The 17,774-nt window shown below is 36.1% G+C and overlaps 3 protein-coding genes across 11 annotated transcripts; 2 read left to right on the forward strand and 1 right to left on the reverse strand.

The window, feature by feature from the left end:
• Positions 1-1,644: 1,644 nt before the first annotated feature.
• Positions 1,645-7,991, reverse strand: LOC130747661 (uncharacterized). Of its 3 annotated transcripts, none has more exons than XM_057600654.1 (9): positions 7,652-7,991; positions 7,157-7,555; positions 6,751-6,824; positions 6,242-6,637; positions 4,640-5,951; positions 4,247-4,344; positions 3,507-3,648; positions 2,387-3,201; positions 1,645-1,994 (listed from the first exon to the last, which is right to left on the reverse strand). In XM_057600654.1, exons 1-8 carry the CDS (start codon positions 7,830-7,832, stop codon positions 2,519-2,521), a joined length of 3,285 nt encoding a protein of 1,094 aa, XP_057456637.1. In that variant the 5' UTR covers positions 7,833-7,991; the 3' UTR covers positions 1,645-1,994; positions 2,387-2,518. The 3 variants fall into 3 exon arrangements, with proteins under 3 accessions (XP_057456637.1, XP_057456638.1, XP_057456639.1); XM_057600655.1 differs by having other exon boundaries at positions 4,247-4,341; positions 7,652-7,990; XM_057600656.1 differs by lacking the exon at positions 7,652-7,991 and having other exon boundaries at positions 6,744-6,824; positions 7,157-7,312.
• A 312-nt stretch (positions 7,992-8,303) lies between these two features.
• On the forward strand, positions 8,304-8,699 carry LOC130745062 (uncharacterized). Its single transcript, XM_057597208.1, has one exon. It carries the CDS (start codon positions 8,304-8,306, stop codon positions 8,697-8,699), a length of 396 nt encoding a protein of 131 aa, XP_057453191.1.
• Positions 8,700-10,978: 2,279 nt separating this feature from the next.
• LOC130747662 (uncharacterized) lies at positions 10,979-16,616 on the forward strand. 7 transcript variants are annotated; one of them, XR_009022452.1, is made up of 11 exons: positions 10,979-11,114; positions 11,259-11,393; positions 11,679-11,823; positions 11,971-12,157; positions 12,323-12,471; positions 12,579-12,668; positions 13,291-13,986; positions 14,203-14,308; positions 15,635-15,862; positions 15,950-16,097; positions 16,210-16,538. XR_009022452.1 is itself a non-coding variant. In XM_057600657.1 (2 exons), exons 1-2 carry the CDS (start codon positions 16,070-16,072, stop codon positions 16,599-16,601), a joined length of 420 nt encoding a protein of 139 aa, XP_057456640.1. In that variant the 5' UTR covers positions 15,519-16,069; the 3' UTR covers positions 16,602-16,616. The 7 variants fall into 7 exon arrangements, 1 of the variants encoding a protein (XP_057456640.1); XR_009022447.1 differs by having other exon boundaries at positions 15,635-15,838; XR_009022448.1 differs by having other exon boundaries at positions 15,635-16,097; positions 16,258-16,538.
• The last annotated feature ends 1,158 nt before the right edge of the window (positions 16,617-17,774 follow it).

Genomic DNA, 17,774 nt, shown 5'->3' on the forward strand with positions numbered 1-17,774 from the left:
CAAAACAAACTTGAACAACAAGAAAATAGACATTTCAACTAGGAATCACACAACAAAACAGGGGAAAACAGCATCAAGCACTACAGAGCTAGTAAACATGTCATCACCATCATCATCATTAATATTATCACAATGCATATGAATTATGAAACCAAGGATGAAGGAAAAAGAATGTGTTACGCACGGAGAGGTCTCAGAAAGTGTTACTCACAGAGAGGAAAACGGATCAAACGAGTCCTAAAGAACGCTGTGGCAACTGGCAGTAGGGTTCATTTGAGTATAGCAAAGATAGATAAAATCACACTCACAACACATATTTAGTTATTTTTGATTTGGCTGCAGAGGTAATTGATTTGACCAATCTTTATCTTAAAAACATAATTAATTTAAGATACTTTTCTTACCTATATCTAAATTTTCTTTTTTAAAATTTATATTCTAATGTTTTTTGGTACATATATTCATTTTGTTTTCGTAGATTTGGAGCATATATATATATTCTTTTCTTTTTTTGGTACATATATATTCTAATTTGTAAACTTTATATTTCTATCTTAAAAAATATAAATTTAAGATATTTACTGTACCAAGACCGTCATTATAAAATCTTTAAGTTTTTTTTTTCTTCTTCGAAAGACAAAAATCTTTAAGTTTTAAGTAAATAAGGAATCTTTCAAAAAAAAAAAAAGTAAATAAGGAAGGAATCGTTATCAATATTTTTAGTTTAGTGTAAAATTGGAAATCGAATAAAATATAATTTGGATTCAACAGTGGATTACGTGTAAGGAATGAAATTTAGATCCTTTATAGCATTTTTGCAGGAGTCAGATGACCAAATATTTTTCAGTTTAATAATTTATTTTTTTATCTATTGATTGTAAAAACCAATAGCTATAATTGTGTACGAGGGAGATGTGATGTAAAATCTTAGGAATGTGTTAGCATCTACAATGTCCTCTTATAGAAAATATTGCCCATGATATATTATGGAAAAGGTAATAACTTTAAATATTTCTCTTTCACCAAAAAAAAAAGAATATATTTTGTCATTTTGTCGTTTGTTTCTGTTCTGAATTACTAGTATTTTTCTTAATTTTTTTACTGAATGTTCTGGCGATTTTAGTGTGGCTCTGCAAGGACTATTTTAGTGTGGCCCATGGCGATTCTGTTCTGTTGTGACCATTTATGTCCTTTTCAATTAATTATAAAAAAAAAAAGACCATTTATGTCTACTTCATAATAAGTATTTTTTTTTGGAATGTCATAATAAGTATTTTAAAGTTGAATAAAAGGTTAATATAATTTTAAGAGACTTTTTAAAAAAGTAAAAATTAATTTGCGCGTGTGTACAAATGTAAGAATTACTTTTCACTTAAAAATATAGAAATAATTACTTATTTTAAAATTACTAAAAATAGCTCAAGGAGATTTCTACTTTTTTCGAATCACGGAGAATATGCTTGGATGTGTTAGGAATCTATGTATTGAGATTTGAGATATATCTTTGTTTTTTGGGTTGAAGCACCCATGCGTGACTGTGAAAGCATAAAATGTGAAAGAACTTTGAAGGGTTGTTGAAGTTGAATGTGGCTAACAAACTATACATTCATTGGCCAATATGACTTGAACAGGTATTCAAGTTAGTGTTGACCCAAAAAGAGTTAGTGTCATTTCCACAATTCAAGGACTAGTGAGCGATGATATACTAATTTGACTAGTTGCGCAAGAAATTATGATACAAAATTGTCAAAAAGAACAATATTACACATGCACTTTTCGCTTTGTGTGTCTCTTTTAAGTTATAAGGTAACAAGGAACTTCAGCAGAAATCATTTCACTGAATATGGAAAACCGAAAAATCTATCAAGATTTTGGCAATCCTTTTTCCCATCTCCATCGTCAGCTTGTGAACCTAGGCGACTCAAGTAAAGTTTCCCCCGCAAAAATATAACAGAACTGCTGCCATAGCAAATTGCTCCATCCTATGATCCTATCTGTGCATAGAAACACTTGAAATAAACATAGATATACAAGAAAAAACTCTCTAGTGGTAAGAAGAAAGACAAATCTCAGCAAGGAAAAAATAACTTCTTTCAATAGTTATCCATGCTAGATTTCCTGCGAAGCCTTTTTAGTGTAAAGGAAAGGAGTAAATGGGTCAGGATCCTCTCACGTGGAAACTTCCTCATGTTGAAATTTTATATCTATCTCTCTTTTTACATGGTATTAAATAGGTGAGATCCTTTGAATATTAATGAAGAGAGAGATAGATACAATGTTTCACTATGCAATATGAGAGGATCCTAATCCCCGAGTAAACACTCAGGCATTGCCGTGGTGTAAATTTGTAAGCAACCATTTCTATACAAAACTTTAAATTACTTACCCTGGCACACATTTTCCTCATTCTGCACCTGTAAAGCCTTTTTTATGAATCTCCTATGCTGGATTTCTACTATATGTGCTTTATTTCTATAAAGGATACATCAGATATGATGATGGATACCCCGCAATTTGGTCATGGCCAATTTAAATGTCTCATTCCATCCTCACTCAAGTTCCAAGCTCCTTCTGCCATCTCATCATATAACTGGTTCCATCCCCAACTTGAGTATCCCACGAAAAACCAGTAATCAGCCACTGGTGTATTTCCTGACTTCATCTCCTCCATTGCACGGGTTGTATTTACATGATCAAGGAAGTAAATTCCAGACAGGACTTCAGGCAAATAATTACTGGAAACTGTTCTACTTAAGGATAAAAGAGGCATTCCAGATTTCATAACTGGACCCCCTAGGGACAAAGGAGCCTCTTTCAATTTTTCCAAGCCTCCTTCCATTTTACGAAGCACAGTGCTCCATTCTAGATGCTTGTTGATGATAAGACCTTGAAATCCGGTTATTTGATCGGCTGCCACAATGAGAACCTTGGATCCATCAAATGGTTGAATCCCCAAAAGCTTTTCTGTCGCGATTAGCACTGAACCAATCACCACGTGAGGCAATGTTTCATGCAGTCGTCCATTTGATAAAGGTGAATCGATCAGGTTAGGTCTGACCACCAGGTCCAGCATCCTATCTTGACTTGTGGCTGCATGATATTTGCTGCGTGTATGAAGTGATTCCTCATGGATATCGCGTTGCAAAGTATCATATATGTTCTCATTCCTGACTACTCTTTCAGTTTGCCACAGAACAGCAACTGGAACAATGAGATAAAGTCAAGAATTTAGACAACGATAGTTAATGTTTAAGTGTGTGCCTAAACAGGAGACAAGGAATTAAAAGTCATTGCTAATAAAAGCAAAAGACAATAGAAGATACACTAGGAATAAAAAAGGCGGCCAATGCAAGTAGATACTAGGAATAAAAAGGAATAGGAAACAAGGACATGGCAATGGCCATAGGATACAGTGTGATCCAAGTTTGACACCGAGGATATCTGATTCATATGCTTTTTAATAATCCATACAAACAAAAGTAGTAGTATATCGCAACCAATTTTACCTTTCTCTTTGACAAGATGATGAAAGTTACTTCCATGCTCGGCCAAAAACTTCATAACATCAATTACAGCCATATCTCCTTCATAAAGAAGTGGTTTCTTCATTTCTGCTGGAAATAAAATCAGAGCAGGGTAAACCCCCATCTGCATATTAAATGCACACTCAACAACATTAACCAGAGACTTTAAACAGATGGCTATAATGTCTTGAACTTTTAACTGTATAACATTTCAAATTGACAGGCTAGACAGCTAACTACTTAAATTCATTCAATGTTGCATGTTTCAAATAAATCATAGATAATAACCCTCATTTTTCTCCATGATATCCTGCTGATAACATGAATATATAAAATTCTAAACAATGTTAACATCCCTCTAGTTTTTGCAGTGCAATTAAATTAATCTCATCTGATATTCTATTCTAATTTATCCAGAATTCTCCGTTATTATAAGTATACTAACATAAATGAACAACAGTCATACATGCAAATTACTATTACAGTACTTGGTAAATAACCAAAGAAAACTTTCACCAAGGCATTTATGTCCTTTAATGCTTGCAGGTGTCCCAGACAGGAATTATTCCTTCTATTGATATTCCAAGTATTCCAAATATTACCAAATGAATACAACCCACCAGTAATCTCAAGATGCTTAGGGGAAAAAGTGACAATAGTACATGAAGAAAATAGAAACAAGAGAGAGCACGAATGCCAGGAAAACATAGTTCAACAAGTACCTGATCTACTGACTTCAGTATCAGATCGCAGTCATTCAATGTACAGTCCATTAAGTAGATTACAGGAAGATTCTTCGTAACGTAATCCAAACTTTCTGCTATGTAAATCATGGTCAAACTGTTAGATTGGCTCTCTCATGTCCACCAAATAGGAACCAATAAGATTCATGAAAAGATCAGAGGTGCAGAGTCAAACTCATTTACTAATTAAAAGTTATAATCAGCATTTCATGATCAAGTAACTATCAATTTGATCATGCAAATATGGGAACACGTATGTGCAAAGGAAACAGCAAAAGCTAATTGCTAATATAGAAGCTACTGACCAGCTTACTAAAATGCAAAGTCACAAGGCCCAATCATTTTAACTGGATGAAATATGATCAGAAATACCTTTCGTGTTCCAAGATCCTCTCTTCAGCATATCCACATAGCCCTTGATGGCCCGATATACTTCTCTAACAATAATCTCCATTCTCTGACAGAATCCACACCAATTATTGCTAAACAAGACCAAGACATCTTTATTCCATACATTAGAAGTATTATCTTTGTTAGATTGGTTGAAACCAATCACGAGTTCAGAGAAAGTGTGAGCCGTGATTCGAGGTATAGAATCCACCTCATGAAAATCCAAATTAACAAATGGAGGATGGGGGGCATCTCTTTGGCCTTGAAGGACGTGTTCTGACTGCTGATATGGAAGCAGGGTACCATTGAGAAACTTAGAAAGAAAAACATACAGTGAAGAAAAGTTGAAACCTTTCTCTTCAGGGTAAACGTAATGTTGCTGCTGAAAGGGATCAACTAGCACCAACGATGGAACTCTACAACCACCAGTGAGTCTTTTAAGTAATTCGTAATTACCATCAGAAAAGAAAAAGGAACCATTAAAACCACGAAAACGAGCCTGTTCTCCTCCGTGCTCATTTCCATATGAAGAACCATCTTTTTCTGGTCTCTTTGTTTCAGCACTAGGAAGTTCATGATCGGCAATAGGTTCTTCAGATTGTACAGATTTTATTTCTTCACTTGAGACAATAGAAGTTCTCTTGACTTCATTTCGAAGAGAATCTAGCTCAGTCAGTTTGGGATTTTCCTCAAGCTCTGTGGCAGATCTATACGGATCATCATCCAGTATTACGGTATCTGAATGCCTTTCTTGAGAAGTTTCTGTCGAAACGTGATTCAACTGAACTTCTGAATGCAACTGCTGTTGTGTATTAGCTGACTTGATGTCTATATCATCAGATAAAAGTTGGAAACCTAAATCCTTGGCTAAAGAGCTTAGTTTTCCATCCTTGTTTTTCCGGAGAAGGTTAGCCAAGATCTCATTCAAAGAACTCCCTTGTAGATCAGAAGCTACATTATCCAAACTAACTTGCTTACCCTCATTTATAATCATGATGGAAGACACCTTGTCGTTTAGTTTAATCTTCTGAGCTTGCATAGAGAGCTTTGACCTTAGAAGATCATATGTACTCTTCAAGCCATGATAATCTCGGATTGAAACTTTCCCATGATTACCATTGTTCATCTGACCAGTTGGATTCACATAGTGTTGTGCCAATATTGTAAAAGCTTTAAGAGCTTCCATACTTTTCCCCCTAGTTTCTGAGGAGTCTGATGACCTGTCAACAAATAGAAGTACAGATGGCTTATTTGCTGGTAGAATGGCCTCTTGATCAAATCGATTACCTTCCAGCTAAAAGATAACAATAAAACAGTGTAAGTCCAAAAATGGATCAATTGGTTAAAAGAAGTATGTATAGCTGCATATTGATGGTGTGCCAACATTAGTTAAATAAACTACTTTACAGTCTACAATATAACTGTTAAATTTGTAATATAAAAACCACTCATGTGTATCTGTTTAAGCTTTTAGGATAATTGAGTCAAGGCAAGATACAAGAGATGGGATAAGGGAGCCATGGCATATAACATAACTACAAACATTGCAGAACGTGGAACAAACGTTGGAAAGATTTTGCTCACCTCTTTGACAAAATTATTATTCGTCCGTAAAACATTGCCCAAGCTATCCTCTTCTTTAATAATACTAGAACAACGTGAACATCCAGCTAGGTAGTGAACTGCAAACCACGAACCACCAGAATCACCAACACCTAGGGATGAAAGCATCGATTGATCTGAAACCAGACCAAATCTATGGCGCTCCAGAGGCAGATAGAATTCTCTCACAACATTCATGAATTTCACATAGAAAGAACGGAAACGTTCATAATCTTCAAATGAACAGGAATGTAGTACATGGCCATTCTTATTCTTGCAGCCCTCCAAATGACCATCATTTACTGAGGTAAATTCACCAATCCTAGGAGCTTCACAAAACCCTTTATTGATGCTGAGTTCAGCCTTGCACATGCCCTCCTTCGAATTTAGGAAAAAGAAATAGAAAACAGAAAAAAAGGATGAAATGATGACTTTATTATTTAAGCTAAAAATGAATCACATTGTCAATGCACTTAGATAGTACCAGCCACCTTCTGGTTAGTCTTCCCCCTCGACACCGGTATTTTATCACCCTCTTCACTAAAGCCCTTCCCAATGCCATCCCCTACAAGGAATATGCCCAATAATGAAAATTCTGATAAAAGCTACAACCATTGAAGATGGAAACACTCCAACTAACATAGCTACACATATAAGCATACAAAAATATATGTGAAACACAATCCAAATCACGAAAACTTCATAAGCTACACTTCGTTTAGAAGGAAAATTACATCTAACAGCTTGTTTAGATTGCTTGTGGAACACAACCCAAAGCACCATAACTACATAAGCTACATTTTATAGCTTCTCCCTAGAATTGATTCTAGAGCTTCACACACAAACACTAAAAATAATGAACTGAAAAATATAAATATGATAGAGTAGAGTAATTACCATTTTCTGTTCCATTGTTTTTCTTGCTCTTGGCGACCAACTTGTGCGTCCATCCACAAAAATCAACAAGAACCAGAGCCTGATCAGTTGAATCTATGAAAGTTCTGAGATCTTGAGGACTCTTCAGGGCTTTGAGGGGAACCTCCTCTGGCGCTAGGGATACATAGTGATGCAACGAAGACAGTATATTCTTCGCCGCAAGTCTTCCCCGGTACTTGTACGACACCGAATCATGAAAGTAAATAACCGTCGTTCCATCTTCACCAGCACCAACCGAATCCGCAAGCACCTTCTCCGCGTTCCTGTGCATGACCATGAGTTTCAGAGCGGCGAACTCGCGGCGGTTATCGGCGATTTCGACGGAGACATCGTTCATGAGGGAGCGAGATTCGCCAGACCCTGCGGTTACAAAAATCGAAGTGAGAAAATGTTAGGATTGGAATTTGGAAGAATGGAATATGCATAGCGACGAGGAGGGAAGAGAGAGTTGGTTACAGGGGACAGTGACGAGGAGGAGGATGTGGCGGTGGAGACGGATCTGGGAGGAGAAGTTGTGTTTGGTGAGGATCTGCCATTGGGAGTGGGAGTGGCACGATGAGGAGGGAACGAGGGAGAATAACGTTACGGTTGCGATTGCTATTGCCGCCGCTACCACCACCGTCGATGGAGACTTCATCGTTAACTGCTTTCAGTTGGAGCTGCTACTGCACGCTGCAACCACTACAACCACCGTCACACACTCACACTCACACATTTCGCGCCGTAATACCATTTTGTGGACCGGGTCGGATTTGTTTATTATCCATTTATGCTAACCTGCTTTCGGATTCATGCAAATTTTATTTATGTAGATATTCAATTGAAAAATGAAATATGAATGTAATTGCTAGGTCCTATATGATATAGTTTTTTCAGTTGCACTTAGAATGTTATATTTTTCTTTTTATTATTTCAAAAGATTAATTTTTAATCTTATTATTAATTCGGTCATCTAGTTATTAAAATGTTAAATTTATTCTAATCTATTCTAAACACACTCTCTTTCTTGCCCTCTACATCGGGTCTTCATCAGTCCGCTGCACAGCAACCAACACCCCCACGTCCTGCGGTTTTTGTTGACGGTAGTTGGCGGGTAGAGGAGCAACGCATGGGCGCGGCAGCGGTAGTTCAAGATGTCGCAGGTGCTTGGCTCTCCCTTGGCGGCGATGCATTCATGGCGGAACTTACAGGAATTGAACTGGGACTCCAACATGCGTGGCACTTAGGACTTCGGGAGCTGTCATGCTTCTTCGATTGCTTAGAAGTCGTCATTGTTTGCTTCTCACAGGTAAATGTATCCACTTATTGGGCAAGAGATGCAATACTTCGTGTTAGGACCATGCTTCAGTGGGGCTGGGATGTGGAGCTAGCTCATGTGCCCATGGAGAAGAACAATGCGGCGGATTGTTTTGCGAAGCGTGCTTCAAGGGATGGCGTTGCAAGACGCGAATGGCGTTTACCACCCTCGTTTGTTATTGAAGCTCTTTATAAAGATATGTTGTAGCGTAGTTTTCTTTTGCTTTTAGCCTTCCTCTTGTAACAAAAAAAAGACTCTATCTTTCTTCAGTGTTCTCTTCCTTTCCGGAGGCCTCTTTCGCTTGTTCCATCTTAACTAGAGATGTGTTAGACTTGTAGTGTCTTTTTGTGTTTTTAATTTTATGATATAGTGGAGATAGTTATGTTCAGTTCTCCCTCTATCACAATTTACAAAAGGTATTTGTTATATATCTATTATTATTTGCAAGTAATTAATTCTTAGTCCGATTCTTAGTTAATTGTGACTGTTTACGTTCCTAGCTATTGTAATTAATTTCTTTTTCCCAGAGTTTCAACTTAATCATCGGCCAATATGGTGGAATAATCACATTCTAAAAATGATAAAATTTCCTGCTATGCTTTTTAATTCCTAAGTTAATTAACACACGTATCTACTACTACTTAAAATTATCCCTTGAAGAACACTATTCATAAGAAAGGTTTGAATCCTGACCGTTTATTAAAATTATTTTGTTTATTCTGAATCAATCTTGGCCTTTGCTTTATAGCAGCTGATTGGTGGCCCCACCATAACATTTCTCTCACGTTTCTCAATCCCCCTTTCTGACCTAATTGCGTGTTTGCGGTTGAATGACGGCGGCACAGCTTCAGTGAACGGAGAAGATGGCGGGGCGATTCTGACGGCGGTGAAGAGGTGGTTGGTGGTTTGACCTCGGATTTGAAGAGAGGAGGTGAAGATCTAGGAGAAAGAACCTTCATTTTTCAGATCAGAGGTCGCCGGAGAGGTCGTCGGAAATCGCCTTCGCCGGCGGCCCTTAGCGGAACAGACACCTTTCTTCATCTCCTTCGCTCAGAACATGAAATCTTGGTCCAGAAAAGCCTTTGAGGCTAAAGGTTTGTTCATGGTGGTGGTGCTGTATGCCAGAAGAGGAAAAGGTGAAGAGAAGAAAGGAACAGAGAGGCGTGTGATAGGAGAGAGAGAGAGAGAGAGAGAGAGAGAGAGAGAGAGAGAAAGATTTGTGGAAATGAAAGAGAGAAGGAGAAGGAGAGGTGGGGTCTCAACTCTCAGTTTGTTGAGGAGAAAGCAAGGAGAAGGACAAGAGATAATGATGATGATGGAAAGTACAAAATTTTCCTCATGGTGGATAGTGTTTGGTCAGAATCAGATTCAGAGGGAGAAGGAAAAGGACCAGTCTTCCCTTGTGAATGGTTAGGTGAGGTAGCTCAGATGACAGGATAGATCATCACGAATTTTCTGTGGTCCTTGTGGCAGAACCGTAACTGTTGTCTCCCCCTCTGACCTAAGTGCGTCTTTCTTTCCTCTTTTTCTTCTTCCATGACCTAATCGCCTGCATCGATCATGTTTCTGCTGAAGGAGTACAGTGTGCTGCAGTCGTTTTGCTCTCCAATTTTTGCACTTTTGATGATCTCACCTTTTGCGTTGGAGAAGTTTTGGTGGAAGGTGAAGACTGTGGGCATTGGTTTGATTTCGACATAGATCGTCACATTTAGCTGGCTCTCTCACTGTATACGCTTTGATGTGTGGGAGCAGTTGGTGTCAATTGTAGTTGTTGCAGTTTCAATGAAGAAGAAGGTTAGTTACTTTGATTAGGGTTGTACTGTGTTGTGATTGATGCAAGATTTCGTGTGATTTTAATTTTTGTTGTGAATTGTTGAATCCATGTTGTTTTACTTGATCAAAATGAGAAGGGTGACAATTTTTTGTTGAAGTAGAACTTTGATTTGATTTGTTACTCTCTTTTGTCAGTAGAAGAGAAGAATTAGAAGCAATGTTTGTCAGGTTACTGTTTTGATGTCAGCTTAGTACAAGAGGTTTGGTTTTGGCATTGTTCCAGCAATTTACTTGCTGGCATCCTTCAGTTTAATTAATTTGAAATTGAAATTTGTAATGACCTACCTGTCTCACTTTGTATCCGTCTATAAATACTGGTGTATTGTGGTCTCTTTGTTGCTCTTGCTCATATCCTGGTTTGATTTTGATATTGCTATTGCTTCATTGCTACCTATCTTCATAACTGATATCTGATATTTGTCTTGTGCCTTAATCTCAATCATGGCCTTTACTGCTGGTCCGTTCAACCCTCTGAGTTGCTTATTGCCGGGAAAAGACACATGGAAAATTAAGGTTCGTGTTCTTCGTCAGTTGGTTTGACACAGACACTTACGATTATCCTCCACATCTTGATGCTCACTTGGTATTAATCATTCCTTTATTTGTGCAAGAGTAACACTGCTATGTAATTGAACCAACTTCTGTGTATATATTTTTTACTAGGAAGTCAGTTGTGCACGTGTTTCACTGCTCTGTTGTATGGGAAGTTTAAATCAATTGCATAATTAGTTTTCGTTCCAGTCCAAGCTTTTTGATTTAGGGTGCCATCTGCTCTCCTTTAATGACAAGGTAACAACTTTAATGCTTTCTGAATTCTGAGTTTCTTTATAGGTGAATAATACTCTATATTTCTAGCAAAATAATTAGGGTGCTTACAATTGATGCAAAATTTCGTCATTGTGACATATGTTTCTTCAATCCCTCTTTGGTTAGGTGACAATGAGAAGGAGTAGAATAGATTGTTGAAGGAGATTGGGGAAGTGCTCACTGTTTGTTGTCAGGAGTAGAGCAAAATCAGAAGCTAAAGACGTCATTTTCTTCGTCAGCTGAAGCTTTCCCTAATGTCAGGTCAGAAGGGTTGGCTTTCCCTTTCCAATTGTCTATAAATACTGCCTTAGTTTGTTGCTTTTCATTGTTCCTGTTGCTATTTCTCTACATATCTGAGAATTGGTCTTTCCCCCGATCTTACTGATGGCGTTAGGCTGGCCTTCTCAATCCTCTTCCAAGTTTATGCCTTGACAAATATACATGTCTGATCTTATCTGGCCAGTTTTTTTCTTTCTTACAAATGTAGATAGATAAAACTGATGGTTATTTCTTTTTCTATTTGTTTTTTCAATCTTAAATGTCCAGAATATGAGTGAAGAAGAAATAGGCGAAGGAAGATTGTCCACAAAAATGGATGTCTTTCCAATCGTGAAAGGAGCAGATGGAGGATTGGAAGAAACAACAAAGTAAAAAAGTTGTGGGAATTTACTAATTGTCTTATGAAAGTGGGGTAAATTTGTTTTCTTTTTACTGAATATGTTCTTGCTGGTTTTAACTTTGTAATATAGAATTTATTGATTTTTCATACATTTATGAGTTATGTGCTGTATTACATACATTCTTTCCATTGTCTAATGTTCTTGACTGAATCTTGCAGTGCTAGACTTCGCCATACAGCTTGTAGAAACGGGAATAGAAAATGATGCTCTCTTGGCATTGATCATTTTATCTTTTCAGTTTGTCCTGGTCAATCATGAGTATTACAATGGTGTTGCATGGAAGGAACAGATGGAGGATTGGAAGAAAAAACAAAGTGTTGCAACCCTTTGCTGCTTCACTATTCTGTAAGGGAACATCGCAACCCTGTTTTCTTCCTCGCATGTTTTGTGTTTGTCCTCTTATGTTTGGGTGCTTTTGTCTGTTTTTTTTTCTTTCAATTTTTGCGAAATTGACCCTTTTATAGTTAATCTTTTCAATTTCTTACCATTTACAATAATTTTCTCTTTTAGAACTCCTTTTGTTTCCATTTTGCCACAATCTAGAAGAGGGTTTAGTAAATAGTATGATTGCGTTCTAGACCCATTTGAAGACAAGTTACAAGTAATACTGATCTCATGTTAGACTTTCATGTTCAAGAAGACTTCGACATCACCACAAGGTAACTTTTTCCCCTTTAGTCTGAATCCCTTCATCTTACTTTGATGGTGGCACTGTCAGATCCTTCGCCTCCAGTGGCTTTGCGTTGAATCCTTTCCTAATTTGCAGGTTTTGGAGCATCATGTAGGGTTGATTTTGAGATAGAAGCTTGGAAATTTAGGATACCAGACACGAATACTTAGGGACTGCAATGGGTAGGTGTGGTTTCTTCCCTTTTTTTATTTTTTTTCCTCATGCTATTGTTTGAGGGTAAATTAGAAAATAAGCTGAGTTATTTTATCCTTAATTATTAATTCTTATTATCAATTTGTCGGAATTTGTAACTCGCTATGGAACAAGAGATGCAAATATAAATGTAGAATTCATTAGTTTGGTAACAAATGTTGAGTAAAGCATATAAATTGGTCCTGAAAGTGAGCACTTACCTGCTATAGTGAGAGTTTCCATTTAGAAAAATGGCACTTATCTGCTATAATGAGAGTTTCCATTTAGAAATAATTGATCTGGCTATTTGTTAAATTAGGTTCCAAACTTTTGGTGGCATTCCCACTGTTTTGTGCGCGGTCAATTTCTAATTTACTTTCTATCATTTGCATCATTGCTGGAATATTTGGTTGCTTCAATTCTAAATTAAATCCAACTAGATCCAAGCCTATGTGCATGAAATTACCTTTATATTGCACAACAGTTCTAGCATTAATTTACTAACTGTGTTTCATTTTCTCTTTGAGAACACTTCCCACTGAGGTGTGTTTTAGAGAGGAGTTGTTGTTGAGGTTGGCTTAGTGAGATAAGATGGTGGGTGCTCTGTCTATTGCAGGTTCATCAGTGCTGGACTGTAGAGGTGAGCAGTTCCTTCACTGGCCGCGAGGGAGTGGAGGCTCAGTCTGAAAAAAAGGTTGCAAGAAGCCCCGTAGGAAGAAAAACGGATTTTAAAATGGTAACATAATCAATGTTTTGTGTTTAAAGTTGTGATTTGTCAAAAAGAACTTGAGGTACTTTGTTTTTTGTTACAGAGGTTTGGTTTCCTCATAGGCTTGATTGAGAAAATTCTTTCTGGGAATGTCTCATCTCTGCCTTCTCGACTTAAGGCTTAGTGAAAAAGAAGTAGCAGTTGATGACACAACACAATGAGCCTCACTGCTCACTTGAAAAACCAAGTGCACTTTGAAATCCCCATGCTTATCTGTTTTCACTTCTTTCTTGAATTTCAGTTTGGAATTTCCCTCTTTGCATTCTACAGCTATAGATGCACCTTTACACAAATATTGGGCATAAACCATATAAGCCTCAGAATTATGACAATAACTTAAGGATATGAAGTGGAACCACTGCAAGAAATGGATCTGAAGTGAAGTGGCTTCCCATGGAGAAATCCTGTTGAAAACATGTGCCACAGTACACAGTTCCAACCACCACAACTGAAGGAAGAAGGTCGTTGCTGTCAAGGCTAGCTTCTAGAAGACTACCACGAGTGAGACTGAAACAAAATTACCAGGAACCAAGACATTCTAAGGTTTGTTGTTTTAGAAACAATTATTATGAGTGAACTGAATTAGTTTCCTCTTCCCCTCAAAGTCTCAAACCTTTTATAATCAAGCTCCCCAAAAGTCAATCTCATCTAGCTAATTGCTTTCAAACAACTTGATTGTGTTTTTTTGGGTTACTTTTTTAAGCAAGAAACCAGTTTTGTTGTTAGTTTTGTCCAAGTTACATTTTTCTTGGTTTTCAGTGAAGAGGAAACTAAGGAGAATATTTTTTCAGTATTTCCCGTGACTGTGAGATGTCCTTTAGACTTGGATGCGAGATGGATGAGGAGACACCTGATAAGCTAGAAGGTCTGTAATGGAAGTATTGTATGTCTAGCATCTTGTACTTTGAATTGGAAGTCTAGTGTGTTTTTTAAGCCAGCTTTGCGAAGTTTAATAATGAATGACGTTTTCGTTTTTCCCTCCATCATTAGATTTGCTACTTAAAAGCTAATGCAATGAGTACATTTTATGTTTTGCAGTCTTAAGTTTAAGTTCTACATAAAATGAAGTAAATCGAGACTTTTGTTTATTTTCTACTCCCTCCGTTCCTTTTTATTTGTCTTTCTAGTACAAAGCTCTTCCACCAAGGTATTGCACTTTTAGAGCTAATTTTCCCATTTTACCCTAATTCAATTTACTATTTACTTTATCTTCATTCATAAAATTTCTCTCTCCAATAATTAATTTCCTAATTTTCCCACAACACTCTCTCTCATATCATTAAACTATTTCAGGTTTCAACAACATTAATCTTACATTGTCTCATGCACTCCTCAAAGAAAGACTAAAAGACTTCAAAAAAAAAAAAAAAAAGGAAACGCAGAATTGTGCACTTGATAAACAATGAGTCTTCAAATATTGCAATGAGACCAATGAGTCTTCCACTCTTGCTTTTTCCATCAGATTTTTTTAATTGTGCACTTGATAATTCACCATGTGTTTTCTTTTTATAGAATTCTAAGTCTTCAAATGATTTTTTTTTCCTATGACAGAATTTAATGCTACACTCTTTTTTTTTTTTGTGTAACATTGGAATTTAAAACTATATTGGGAATATTATTTGAATTCATTTATTTTTTAAATTGAAAGGCTAGTTTCCATTCAATCAAATTCTACTGCAGTTTTTTTTGAACCACTAAGTATCATGCAATTTTATGATGTGATTATATGAAATGTACTCCATAATTAACCGCAAAGTAACATTGGAGTATGTATTTATAGTCAAGTTGAATAGTCATATGAATAATTAAAGCTAAAATCAGATTGGACAATGAAATTTTGAAGCAAGAAAGACAACACAGTTTTCAGGAAGCTCATTAAATTCAATTTTCCACTACTAAACTTTTAATGGAATAAATGAGATTGTGTTAGGGGTATAATTGGTACAATGTAACCTTAAATCACCAAATGACAAATAAAAGGAAACAAAAAAATTGTGCTAGAAAGACAAATAAAAAGGAACGGAGGGAGTACTTTCTTTCATTTCCCATAATCCTTTTGAAATAATCATCTTCTTAGATAAGATTTTTGGGTCCTCTTTGTTTCAAAGATTTTCATTCAAATTAATCGCTTGATGCAAGAGATTTCAAATATGGTTGTAAATTGTTGTCTATCTTTTTATTTATCATGTAGTTTTTCAGAGCTAAGGTTGAATCCTTATTGGCCAGAGACATGGAGACATCTATTAACAACACTACAAAGGAAGGGAGATCAATTTTCTCTACTGTTGATACATTGATACACTATACCCCTCTTCCTGTAGTTTTGCTGCCTTCCGGTCCGTTAACTGGCTAAAAGAAACCAATTATGCCATCTTCTCAAGATGAATGCTCCAATGTCCAAACCCTTACTTTAATCCCTGTTGTGAATTTATTTTCCTTCTTTTATATATTTACTTTAAAGTTTTTCTTGGTCACAACTCGCTTGCTTACACGGTTGAAATTTCAGGTGGTGAACTGTTTATGCTTTGTCTGAAAGACTTCTAAAGTAGATTAATAGATCCCAAAGTATAATTTCAGCGGTGTTAGCTTGGCATGGGCTCAAGATGCAAATTCATTATTTTACACTATGTTAGATGAAAGCAGTGGCCTAACAGGTAAAATTGTTATTGGCTATTCATTTTTATTAGTTTTTGAGGTTGGAGGAACGAAATGGATTTTAGCTTAAGATAGTATCATAAGTTCAACTTCCATGTGGTTTTATGGCAGGGTTTTTTGTAAAAATACTTGGATATGATCCTATGAATGATTTTGCAGTATTTACAGAAAGTGATTCCAATTATTGCGTGGAAATAACAAGCACAAAAGATGGCAAGTTCACAACTGTTAACTTGAACTTAAGGACTTCATTGGAGGAAGGAAGTAGACAAAATGAAAAGGCCAACTCTTTTTTGTGGGTTTGTGAGTGTGTCACCATTTTGCTGAGAAAAATTGGTGTGAGTGCTGCATCAGAGGGAGAATTGGGATATTTGAATAAAGGTGCCCCTTGGAGCAGTTGCTACCAGTTTTATGTACTTATCACTTACGTCTTTGTTTCTGGTTGGATAATGTTATTCTCCAATCACATGTACCTTAAGGTGATTGGAGCTTCACAAATATAATTTTAGAAGTGGTTAGGTTACATTCTATATGAATACTTGATTCATTTTCTATATATTTCTGCATTCCATGGATTTTGTAATCCTCCTCTTTCATACATATTTTTTATTAACAAGACTTTATCATTTACTTTCTAAAAAGGGTAGCCCCTATATATGTGTCATTCTGAAAGTTAGGGTTTTTTGTGAATGTTAGCCGAAGTGATAGGACTAATTTCGCGTAGCGGATGGGAAGGGTTAAGTGTGAAGGGGACAGGGTTCAAAACTTGTGGATGTGAGTAAGTTATTTGTAAAGCTAGGCTATCATTTGAACTTATTAGATTTAAATAGTTCAACTATTATTTTTAGGTATATTTTTTATTCACTTTGAAGATTGTAATATATTTCCTACTATATGTCTTAGTATTTTAGAGTTGATATTATTTAGATTTGGAGATCAAATTTGAAGTGAAAGTTAGGTTTTTTGTGAATGTTAGCCGAAGTGATAGGACTAATTTCGCGTAGGGGATGAGAATGGTTAAGTGTGAAGAGGACAGGGGTCAGGGTTCAGAGCTTGTGGATGTGAGTAAGTTATTTGTAAAACTAGGCTATCATTTGAACTTATTAGATTTAAATAGTTCAATTATTATTTTTAAGTATATTTTTTATTCACTATGAAGATTGAAATATATTTACTATTATATGTCTTAGTATTTTAGAGTTGATATTATTTAGCTTTAGAGTTTAAATTTGAAGTGAAAGTTAGGATTTTTTATGAATGTTAGCCGAAGTGATAGGACTAATTTCGCGTAGGGGATGAGATGGGTTAAGTGTGAAGGGGACAGGGTTCGAAACTTGTAGATGAATTATGTATTAACATTATTTGATAACTAGGATATTCCTAAAAAAAAGTAAGATAATTGTTTTACTTGAATGTTGTGATGGTTTACTTATTTCATGTGGATTGAGTGGTGTATGATTTTTTTCATTTGTCCTAATTGTGTAGAGTTTTTATTTATTTATGATACTTATGTTATTTTTCTTTTTTTTTTTTGGTAAGTATGTTAATATTTTTTGGCTAACTAGAAATTAGCTTTGTGGGCCAATTGATTTTTTGAAACTCTGGGCGGCCCAATATTTTTGTTGAATGAAGAAATTTAATTTTTTGTTAAATGTTTAGGCAGGTCTATGATCTTT

This window comes from Lotus japonicus, chromosome 3 (assembly GCF_012489685.1).
Source record: "Lotus japonicus ecotype B-129 chromosome 3, LjGifu_v1.2".
NCBI classification, from domain to species: domain Eukaryota; kingdom Viridiplantae; phylum Streptophyta; class Magnoliopsida; order Fabales; family Fabaceae; genus Lotus; species Lotus japonicus.

Bases quoted from the DNA above. Each gene is read 5' to 3' on its own strand.
- LOC130747661 (XM_057600654.1), bottom strand. From the start codon at position 7,832: ATGAAGTCTCCATCGACGGTGGTGGTAGCGGCGGCAATAGCAATCGCA. The intron at 6,638-6,750 runs GTGGCTGGTACT...CTAAATTCGAAG, and splicing joins GGGGGAAGACTAACCAGAAG to GAGGGCATGTGCAAGGCTGA. The intron at 5,952-6,241 runs GTGAGCAAAATC...GTTATCTTTTAG, and splicing joins ATAATAATTTTGTCAAAGAG to CTGGAAGGTAATCGATTTGA.
- LOC130745062 (XM_057597208.1), top strand. From the start codon at position 8,304: ATGGGCGCGGCAGCGGTAGTTCAAGATGTCGCAGGTGCTTGGCTCTCC.
- LOC130747662 (XM_057600657.1), top strand. From the start codon at position 16,070: ATGTTAGATGAAAGCAGTGGCCTAACAG. The intron at 16,098-16,209 runs GTAAAATTGTTA...GTTTTATGGCAG, and splicing joins TGAAAGCAGTGGCCTAACAG to GGTTTTTTGTAAAAATACTT.